Raw genomic sequence first — 11,121 nt, 5'->3', positions numbered from 1 at the left:
TCTGCAGCAGAGCAGTAATGAGTGATCTGCCAGCCCACCTGCGGCTGTGGCTGAGCGAGGGTGCTGTCAGGAACCCCTACCCACCCAGGCGGGGCTTCAAGGCACCAGCAGCTCCTCTGCTCGCTCAATCCACCGCCTCCCATCACTACAACTGGAAGGAAAAAGGGCAATTATCTGCCAGAAGGCGGATCCAGCTGAAAGATGCAGGGCTGTTTCCTTCTCAGTCAGATTCGGATTCGTCAGAGAATGGCAGGGAAGATCTCCAAGTCCCACCCCCATCAGCCAGCCTACTGAGCCTGTCGCCTATCTCTAGCTGCCTGAAGGGTCGGCCTGCTGGTCAGTTGCCCGGGTGAGCTGTGATGCCCATGTACCACCAGAGTCCCCTCCTCTGCATGCCCCATTTCCAGCACCACCCCGAGGACGGGAGGCCAAGGCCATGACCGACTATAGCTCCCGGAAAGGAGTCCAGAGACAGCCGGGTGAGCCCTCATTCCTGGCTAATCTGCTTTGTTCTTTCAGGGATCACAGAGCAGCATCTAGTGGCCCTTCTGGGCAGCACAGATTACATAACCAGTACACAGCAGGCCAGCAGAGCCAGCAGTCTGTCTCTGCTCCCACACCTCCAAGAAAGTCCTGGCACCATGAAGGCTGGGGATCAGGAAGGAACCTAGGTGAGTGCCCTCTCAGCCACGCCAAGGCTCAATTCGTAAGAGGCCTGGTGAAGAAGCAGTGGCCCAACTGCCAAATCCTAGAGATCTAGAGCAACACTGTCCAAGAGAAGTACAGTGTGAGCCACAGATATGAATGAGCTGCATGGAGAAAATTTAATACTTCCTAGTAGCCATATTAAAAAAGTAAAAAGGTGAATTTTAATACATTTTTATTTAACCCAAAATATATCCAAAATAGTCCAATATATTCACATACATGTATATACGTGTAAACATGTATATATACATGTATAAACATACATATATACACACACACGTACGTCAACATTTTACATTTTTAATTTCCAGAGAATGCATGCAGTCACCAGAGAGAAGCATCCCCCAACGGGGCATGGTTATACTACAATCATTTTTCCTCTGTTTTCCTTCCCATCAGGATTCTGAGCACTCACCCACATGCAACTTTAATTTTTCAAGCTGCCAGGGCCAGAATTCATACTGCGGTCAGCCACATGGGATCCAGTTCCAATGCACAGCACTTAACCACCGTGCTACAGGGTAGCCCCGCATTCTTTTTTTTTTTTTTTTTTTTTTATTATTTAGCCTTCAAAGTCTGCTTTGTGTTTACTCGCAGTGCATCAGAGTTCAAACCAGCGACACTGCAAGGGCTCAACAGCCACCAAGAGCTGGTGGCTACATGTTGGACAGTGCGAGTCTAGAAGTCATTGGACTAGCATCCACAAAGGAAGCAAAGAGAAGGGCCGAGGCCCTGAGCTCCTTGGGAAATCCACTCCCCTCTGCTGGTAGAAGTTCTTCATGGAAGCAACACTCTTTTTTTGCAGGTAAAATACAGATACAATACTAAAATAATGGCTGAGTTGCTCAGACTGAGGAGGAGTTGGCAGGCCCTCCAGTGACTCCAGAGCCCCCTCAGAAGAACCATTCCTGGGGTCTGAGGGAAGTATGAAAATCACATCTGAAAATTCTAAAGGAAACCAAACCACTAGTGATCAGGACCCTCCAGGTACTTGCAGTTCCATTACAGGTGTCCCTTGGTATCTGAAGGGAGTCAGACCCAGGACCCCCATGGATACCAAAATCTACGGTGCTCCAGTACCCTATATAAAATGGTGTGTTATTTGTATATAACCTCCACACATCCTCCCATATACTTTAAATCACCTCTAGATTTTTTTTTAATACCCAATTCAATACAAACACTAAATAAATAGTTGTTAAACTGATTATTTTGGGAATGACCAGGGCAAAAGTCTATATATGTTCACACCATGTGCAACCAATACATTTTTTTTTTTGAGAGGTTTTCGCCATAGGGCGCGTGCACTCGCCAGACAGACAGAGAGAGACATAGAGACAGAAAGCGAGAAATCACCCCCCAGAGGGGATGGTCACGCTGCAATCCCTTCTCCTCCATTCTCTTCTCGGGATCTTGGGGACGCACACACACGCACCCGGCGTGAGTTTTAAGCCAATGGGTCCAGGACGCAAACCGCAGTCGACTATGTGGGAGTCCAGCAACATAGCCATTGCGCTAACTGCTGGTCCCCACATTTTTAAATCCACAGATAAGGAACCCATAGATACAGAAGGGCAACTAGACTTCACTGGACCCTCACATCACTGTCACCTGCTGAGGAAAGTAGTTGAGGAAAGAGGCTCTTGGAAAAAAGACACCTGAACTCCACTTCTTACTTTAAATTTCACAGACCAATTTTCTTGCCTATAGCACTCCTAATTGGACCCCAAATTTGGCTAAGTGAGTAACACCTTTGGCCACGCTAGAGGGTAGGCAACACAGAGCTGTCTGGACTTGCTCACAAGCCCACCATCACTCAAGAACAGACACTTTTTGAAAAAAAAAATTATTTTTATTGGAACTTATCTGAACATCAGATATACCTGGTGTTGGTTAGCAAGAACCGTTTGTACATTTGATATTGATGGTGCCAAAACCAAAACAGTGACTGGACATGATGGGGAGAGATGTTGAAAACAAAAACCTGATTTTGGAGAGGAAAATAAAAGCCAGTCAGATTCAGTGAAGATGCAAAACCTGGTACAACAAAATCCTTTTACAAAATATAAATTTTATTACGAAAACCTGGAAGGATAATCTGAGAAAGGTAAAGAAAGAAAAACGGAGGCCAGCAAGGAGGAGGCAGGAGGGGGAGAGAAAAAGAAGACAAAGAAGAGGTGAAAGAAGAAAATACAGTTAAGCACAACGAAGGTGCAGAAGCTTACCTGCCCAGATGGCATTAAAGCCTTGCTATGTAATCGCATCAGAAAACAAAGCATGCCGACATACAGTGCTCTACCTCCCATCCATTCGCGTTCTAGGAAGTCAATAAAGAAGCTCCCTGGGAAGGGGACATAAGGTTGCTCCAAAACCCAACAAGGAAAATTAAAAACAAAACAAAAAACACCCCACAGTCTCATTTCCGATGTTCACTGTTTAAAAAAGGAATAAATCCATCTGACAGCAGGAGAGGAGGAGTGGGAAAGGGAGAAGCTGATGAATTTCAGACAGTCCAACTCCTCAGCGGGGGAGGAGGAGGAAGGGAGAGGCGTGTGATGGTCTCCTGGTTGAAAAAGGGAAGAGAAGGGAGATAGAGAAGAGCAGAGCAGCGCAGAAGAGAAGAGAGGAGAGGGCAATTAAAACACTGACGTCTAATCTAGTTTACTTGTGTTTAAAAAGCCACATGCACAGCAGGCCCCCTGGGGGCTAAGGGCCCACACTGCTCCCCGTGTGGCTGTGGTGGACGCTAGCTCCCGGCCTTGTCCCCATTCCTTCACAGGTCAGAGCGAGCCGTGCAGGTGCTGCTGCTGGTGCGGCGGTGGTGGCGGCGGCGACGGGACCTGCGGCCAGTCCGCTGGAGCCAATGTTGGGAGAGGGATGGCCATCAGGCCATACGGCAGGGAAAGAACACCGAAACGCCTCATTTCAAATAAAAAAGAAAACAGCAGTCTATACACAGTTGTTTGTTTTGGTTCAGTACAAACAGAATAAAAAGTCGTTGCCTTTGCTGGTCAGCAAACACCCAATTGTGAAGAGGGGGAGAGGTGACCCCAGCAGGTGGGTTAGGACCCCAGTGGCCAGCAGGGGCCTGGCTTTGCGGCCCTCCCCCAGGAGGCAGAGCACAGCTTTAGGTAGTGTAAGCCTTTTCCTTTTATTTAGAATCTTTTTTTTTTCTTTTTCTTTTTTTTTAAGCAATTTCCCCACTCCCGAGTTGGGCCAGTAAAGATTACATGAAAACTGGCACACCTATCGGCTGGAATACAGATGCACCAAATGAGGATTTAAAAACTTTCCGAGCGAAAAGTAGAACAAAAAAGAAAAAAGAATCTCCTAGAATTTTCCCCCAAGGTTTCACTCTCCCGCCACACACACTCTCCAAAGGACCGCTACAGATCCAACTCTGCAAGAGAAGACAGAGCAGTGTCAATCAGGAAGCCTGGAGGATACCAGGAGGAGGTTTTCAGTCTCATCAGGCAGAAGGCAGCGCTGCCTGGCCCTGGGTCCTAGAGCCAGCACTCACCTATGTCAGTTTCTTGGCTTTGTTGTAGAGGGAATCCACTACTTTACTCATGTTCTGAATTGTTTCCAGAGCAGCTTCGTAAGTTTTATCTACTGGGGGTTCATCGAAAATAATCAGGACACCCTCCCCCTGGTCCAAAATCCCTGCAGGAAACACAAGGGCAACCCAGATAAAAAAGAGATTAGACACAAAAGCATCTGTGAAGCAGCCCACTCCCTAGCTGCCTTGCTTGCTCTAGGAAGAAGAGAAATAAAACGCATCCCCTGTCCCACTTGCACATGTTTATTACTCATCATGGGGGTAGGGGCCAGGCTCCCAGAGAACTACCAGAGAAACAAACAGAACATCTTCAAGGATAAACCTCTTCAACCATCTCACCGCCACCCCCAGCCCCCTGCCTGTGTGACTGCTTACTCACCATGAAACTTCTTGTCAAGAATCATCTGTGATAACTTCCTTTCCACATCGGCCTAAAACCAAAGCACATGATTAAAGGGACTAGTACCCACTAGTCAGAGATCACCCTGACATGAAGGCTTTGTAGAAAGGGTTTTAAGGGGACCAACAGATGGTGTGGCAGTTACGCTGCCGGACTCCCACATCACGGTTCTAAGCCCTGGACCTGGTGGCTTGAAAATCATGCCAGGTGCATGTGCATGCGTGCCCAAGATCCTGGGAGGAGAAGAGATTGCAACATGGCCATCCCTCCGACAGGTGATTTCTCACTTATCCCTCTCACTGTCTGTTTCTCTCTTTCCAACAAGCACACACACTCTAAGGCCAAAACCTCTTAAAAAAAAAAAAAGGAAAAGGATCTTAGGGCAAATGGATAGAAAATAAAACAGCAACAATGCAACTCTAGCTCTGAGGCCCCTGTCTATTTCCGCTGAAACACCTGGAGCATTCCACACCAAGTGCTAAAGACCCTCCTCCCACTGCCCTTTCGACATCCCCACCCCTAGTTGACCTCAGGATTCCTTACCTTGGAGAGTTTGATGAGACTAGATATGTGTTCAATCTAAAAGGAAAGGCAAAGAGACAACCAACAGTGAAAGTTTTATTTTGCCTCCAACACGAGAAGGGGGGCAAGATTCTCTTTGGCTGTGCTTAGTTCTCTGCACTCTGTCAGCACTATGGACAACAAACATACTCCCAATTCAGAAACCATCTACCACCTGTGCAGTGAATACGAAGTCAGGGGAAGCCTGCCCCTGGACACAGGCCTCTCCCCATAGCACCCCCTCTCAATTCTTACTGCCTATCAAGAGAAGCCCTAGCACCGTGGCCTCTTGCCCACCAGACACACCCTTGGAAACAAATGTTATCTGGGACAGGTGTGGCAGGAAGGAGGTGGCTACAATGAGAAGGGCTACACAGTGACAGCTGGAGGGTTCTTACCTGGACTCGGGAAAAGGGCTCAATGACTCGGATTAGATTCTGTTCCAGTAAGTTATCGTACAGCTTGGCCAAATGTGTGCTGATGATGGGGTCCTCCCGGAGCTCTGCCCGGTAATCTGTCAGGGCCTGCCAAGAGAGTCAGGAGCAGAGATGAGCACAGAGAAGCACTCTAAGGTCACACCACTTCTAGCTTCCTAAGTCGTCTGCTGCCCCTGTGACTACATGATTGAACAAGTCCTAAGAGATTTGGGAAAAAGAAAGAAAACCCACAACAGAAAGCTGAGGAATAAGAACATAAAGAACTAAAAGGCAGAACCACTCTAGGCACCATCTTTCTGTCCAAACCCCTCACATCAACAGCTCGAACCATGTAAGCCCCAAGAGCAGCTCAGTCTGTTAGGAAAATTAACTACACAAACATTTCTCAGCATGTATTCTACACATGGTCTCCACAGGGCGGGAAGAAAAGGAATTCTACGGTTAAATAATGGGAAGTGCTGAATTCCACAACTAGCTCTTGGAGTTTGTTTTTGTTTTTGTTTTTATTTATTTTTACATTTTTCCACAAACATTTACTTAACATAGCAAAAAATTTTAGCTGTTCTTGGAGTTTTTTAATATATTATTTTTTAAAGAATTATTATTTTTAATTATTTATTTATTCATTCATTTACTTTAACTTGACCAGAGAGAGAGAGAAAGAGAGAGAGAGAGAGGGAAAGTGAGAAAGTAAGCCACCAGATCCAGGACTCGAACTGTGGTTGACCATGTGGGAGTGTCCAGCACCTTAACCACCATGCCACCTACTGGCCCCACTTCTTGGGAGTTTTATGAGAAACATCTGCATAGTATGTCTCTGTAGTGCAAAGAAAACCAAACACCATTCTCATTTTGTTTTACCATGTGATTCCCAAATTTGTGAGCACAGAACTACTTGGGACAGACATGTTCCATCAGGCATCCCAAACACTGTGATACAATAATCTAGAATGTTCGTTTATTCATATATGTGATCTGTGTACTTTTTAGTAATGGTCTCACTATCCTAGCCTCACAGACCTGTGCTATGGGTATTAAAGAGGGCAGTCAATCATACTAAGTAAGGACGGGACTGAACTGGTGAAATAGAATTCTATGACTTTTTTCTGAAACATTACTGATTTTCTTCTTTGCTTTGTCTTCCAGGTTTAAGGACATTTGTTTTCTTTTGAGTTGTTGGGTTCAGCAATTTGTTTAAAAAAGTGTTTTTTTAATTGAAACATAAACTTTTCTCCCTTCCTGACCCCTTTATAATTGGAAATATTTGTGAGCATTCTTATTTTGTGGCAGAATGGTTATTTGCGTAAGTTCAATAATACAGCAGTATCTGTTGCCTCGCATCAGAAATTGAATTCTTATGAGGCTATGTACAAATAACAGACCAAATTGAGATTAACCCTTTCTCTTTTTTTTTTGAAAATGGGTTAATTTATACCTCTCTTTAGTAAAAGGGAGAATGGAGAGAAAAAAATACAAGTTTCAGAAGAAAATTACAGTGCACTTGTCATTAGATTCTAGCTCTGTCCATACTTCAAGGTCTTTGGTGAATCAATAAAATGTGAAACCAAAAATTTTAGTATGGAAGGAAGGAAGGGGAAAGGGGAAGGAAAAAAATGGGAAAAAGTGGGGCCAACAGATGGCATGGTGGTTAAGATGCTGGATTCCCATATAGCCGACTGTGGTTTAAGTCCCAGACCTGGCAGCTTGCTTTCTCACTTTTCCTTTTTCTCTCTGTTTGTCTATCTCTGGTCAAATTGAAAATAATGATAAAAATTAATAAAATTAAATAATTTTTTTTAATAAAAGGGTAAAGAGCATGCTTAATTGACAAAAAATGAGAAGCTGGTGATAATGTATATAGTAATATCCTTGTCTTGACTGACATGCATGGTATTTGTGTTGGAAAAAGAAATGTACACTGTAAAGACGTGATAAAATGTAAAATAAATAAATAAACTTTTTTTAAAAAGAAAAAAAATCATACTAAGTAAGGGGAAACAGGAATTAGCAAGATCCTCTGGGATAAGGATGAATCTTGGGACAGTCAGAGTCACATGGTCTAGTCTCTGCCCATGCTAAGTTTTTCTTTCAGGATCTAGATTTTTGTTTTCATTTTGTTGGTCATTACACTCAGACTAATATTATAAATTAAATAATTCTTAAAAAAAAAAAAAAGAATATACAAAGTTTCACCCTAATACTTAGATATGTTTCTCTCCCTTTCCAAAACAGTAAGCAAAAGGCACAGGAGTCAAAGAAAGTCTAAAACATCATCTTTAGGAGTTTTAATTTTGGCCCAAATGAGCACATCAAGACTTCTCTGCCATCAACGGAAGAGAAGCAGACCTGACATTTCTGAAGCTGAATACCTACTCTAAGCACTAAGCCTGGAGTCAAATTCAGACACATAGCTACCTGACTTAAAAGGGACATCCTCCTGAATCCCAGTTCCCTTCACCATAAAGTACAATGCATGTTGTGAAAAAAGATCTTTTTGAAACTTAAAGGTATTCTATATAAATGATGCACAACTGATATCAACTCAACAAGTTTTATTGTACAAAAGTGCTTAACTATTTCCGGGTTTTGATATGCCACAAGGAGTAGGGTACGTGAGATGACTATGTACTACCGTTGTAATTTCTTATAAAACTACAATTGTTTTTCATTTTTTTTAAATACTTAAGAAGTCCCCTCCTTTCCCATCTCCTACGAACCCACTACCATGCTCACCTTTTCAAAATCTGCCAGTGATCTGTTCTTGCTAGCCTGTGCCACGCATTTTAATGCTTCTGTCTGAGAATAAAGAGAGAAATCATGAAAATGATCTATTCTGCACACTCGCAGCCACCCAAAAAGTCTCATAAGCAAAGCAAAGCAGTATGCTATATCCGCCCAATTTCTACTCCAAGAAAGAACCCACGCCGCCATCACTCTTTTCAGAGGCCTAGGAAGAAAAGCTTAGTGTTAAGTAACATTTTCTCTTTGAAACCTCAAGTGATTTTAAAATACTAGGAATTAGAAAGTTTTCTTAAGACATAGACCCTGATACAGCATTCTCCTGAGATGACAAGCTAAAGGGAAAGTGACAAGAGAACTCTGATTTTGTTCCCTCTCCTCCAATACTTCTTATCTTCACACCCACTTCCTACCATTACCTTATACCGTGCTTTATCAAGATTCATTCTGCTAGGTCTGGTACAAGGCATTGAACAAGGTCTATTTTCATCAGGGTTGAGGCACCAAAATTCTAAATATCACAATGAATATAAAAAACCCCAGAGTGATGAAGGTGCAATCAATGGTTGAGAGTAACTTCTAACCTGGCATGTGCCCAAGCCATCAAGTCTTCACTCAACAAGAAACCTGCAACACTCATCTTTATGAGAGATGAGCACAAGTCCTTGAAAGCTGCCATCAAGGTATAAAGGACCAGAAGGAGCTCCGGTATCAGTCCACATATTTAGAAAAGGACAGTGTGTTACACAGCAGACTAAATGGTGCAGTGCTAATTACGAGTGTAGTTTGTCGCCAGCATAGCAAATATCATAATGAGAAACATTATGGAACTTATAGCCAGATAATCCAAGTTCAAAATCTGGCTCCAGCATCTGTTAGCTACCTCATCTTGCCCTAGACACTCACCTCTGAGAGCCTGTCTCCTCAGTTCTGGCTAGTGAGAGCAGTGCATGCAGTACTCATTATACTAATTACCAGTATTCCTGAGGTCAAAACTAGGAGCTGACCTGAAACTTGTTGATGAAAAGCCAATTGGCCGCTTGTAGAGAAGGAAGAAATCATCTGCTGTGGCCATTCCTCCAGAGATATATAGCAAGACAGCCAATCTGTCTGTTGTTTACAAACAATTGCATTTGAAACCCAGAAAGATAACTTTTACTTTACTAGTGATAATCAAGCAAAGTACAAAGGGGATGGTCAGACATAACACAAGTCACAACTGTTTGTTCTCAGAAGTCACATCAGTACCTTCTCAGGTATTAAGGTACCACAAAAAGAGCCTTGTTTTTGCACCAACCCCCAAATTCAAGGCATAAATAGAAAGGTATCTATATGAAAAGTACTTGGCTGAGTCTCAGAACTTAGTTTCTGCACCAAGCAACCATCCGACACCTCTAAAGCACCTATGTACCAACTTTACCAAGCTTCTGATTCAGAGAATCCAAGATTTTATATTCTGCATATGTCAAATTTGCAAGTCAGACTCACAGAGGTAAATGTTCTAGTTAAAGCTAAATGTGACCTAATATACTGCAAATGCTACAGTTCAATTCTGCAAGTCCCTCAAACCACCTGACATCCGTAAGAGCACCAAACACTGACTTTCTGTGCCAAGATCTCACAGTATAGGAAATATACTGAGTGGGCTTGGCTTAAAGAAAGGAAGTGGGTGGGGGAGAAAAAAGGAGAGCAGAAGAGAGACTTGAGCACTGGTCTCAGCAAACACTGTGATTCTGACAACACAGTAGACTCACGGTGAGTATTCCCTACCTGCCTCCCTGCATACCGAAGTGCAAGCTTCCCGCTCACCAAAGCCTGGACATCTTCTGGGCTAGAAAAAAAGACATACATGGTCAGTCATCCCATGATGTTCTGGTTTTAAGTACAGATGTAAGTGAATTTCTTCTTACCAGAATTCTACTTTGAGGACTACCCACAGAGATGATCAGTCCCAATTTCTAAACCCCTAAGTCTCTCACATCATAGAAAGTGGGTTTTCTCTACTCTGGCTCAACAGTGAAGAGAAATAAAATCCCAACAGTAAAATGAAAACCAGAGCCAGCCCATGGCCTGGTGGTTAAAGCAGCTGGATCCCACATGGATAACCACAAGGTTCAAATCCCAGACCCAGCACTTGAAAAACAAGCCAGGCACATGTGCACACATGCCCCAAATCCCAAAAAGTGGGAGAAACAAAAAGGACTGTGGTATGATCATGCCCTATAAGGGGTGCTTTCTTGCTTTCTCTGTTTCTCTCTCTCTCATGAACACACGTGTCCTTTGGCAAATAAGGAAAAAAAAAAAAAAAAGAAAGAAAAAGAAAAAGAGGAAAAAGAAAGCCACACTCAGGCTGGCTGGCTTAGGTAACACAGGATTTAAGAAGCACTGTGCATATGGAGCTGAATCTGGCATTACCAACCATGCTGTGAATCCTGGCTTTGGCGGTTTGAAAAACATGTCAGACATAGGTGCATGCATACTCCAAATCCTGACAGGATGGAGAAATGGAGGAAAAGGATTGCAGTGTGAACACGCCCTATTGTGAGAAGAGGGGGGCGGTTCTCTATCTCTCCCCTCCCCCTTGCTCAAGAATGCATGTACCCTCTGGCAATATTTTAAAAGTTAAAATTTTAAAAAGGAAGAAAAAGAGGGACCAACAGATGGCGTAATGGTGATGTTGCTGGACTGCTACACAGTCAATAGCAGTTCGAGTCCCA

At 43.5% G+C, this 11,121-nt stretch overlaps 1 protein-coding gene and 1 long non-coding RNA gene across 2 annotated transcripts in view; one reads left to right on the top strand and one right to left on the bottom strand.

Moving 5' to 3' along the window:
- Positions 1 to 2,033, top strand: part of LOC102493415 (uncharacterized) — a 5,464-nt gene extending 3,431 nt beyond the window's left edge. The window contains exons 2-3 of the long non-coding RNA XR_335390.3: positions 520 to 671; positions 1,306 to 2,033. This is a non-coding gene — a long non-coding RNA (uncharacterized LOC102493415). The remainder of the gene's footprint in view (positions 1 to 519; positions 672 to 1,305) is intronic.
- An 876-nt stretch (positions 2,034 to 2,909) lies between these two features.
- The window catches only part of PSMD11 (proteasome 26S subunit, non-ATPase 11), a gene marked incomplete at its 5' end in the record, with an annotated part of 54,343 nt that continues 46,131 nt past the window's right edge, over positions 2,910 to 11,121 (bottom strand). Inside the window, 6 exon segments of the mRNA XM_014590110.2 lie at positions 2,910 to 4,108; positions 4,229 to 4,371; positions 4,647 to 4,698; positions 5,211 to 5,246; positions 5,627 to 5,752; positions 8,399 to 8,461. Coding sequence (XP_014445596.1) covers positions 4,229 to 4,371; positions 4,647 to 4,698; positions 5,211 to 5,246; positions 5,627 to 5,752; positions 8,399 to 8,461 — 420 coding nt within the window.

The sequence above is a fragment of the Tupaia chinensis genome, unplaced genomic scaffold (assembly GCF_000334495.1).
Source record: "Tupaia chinensis unplaced genomic scaffold, TupChi_1.0 Scaffold000407_1, whole genome shotgun sequence".
NCBI classification, from domain to species: Eukaryota; Metazoa; Chordata; class Mammalia; order Scandentia; family Tupaiidae; genus Tupaia; species Tupaia belangeri.
Note: the sequence above shows the minus strand (reverse complement) of the source record. Positions and strands in the feature narration are given on the sequence as shown.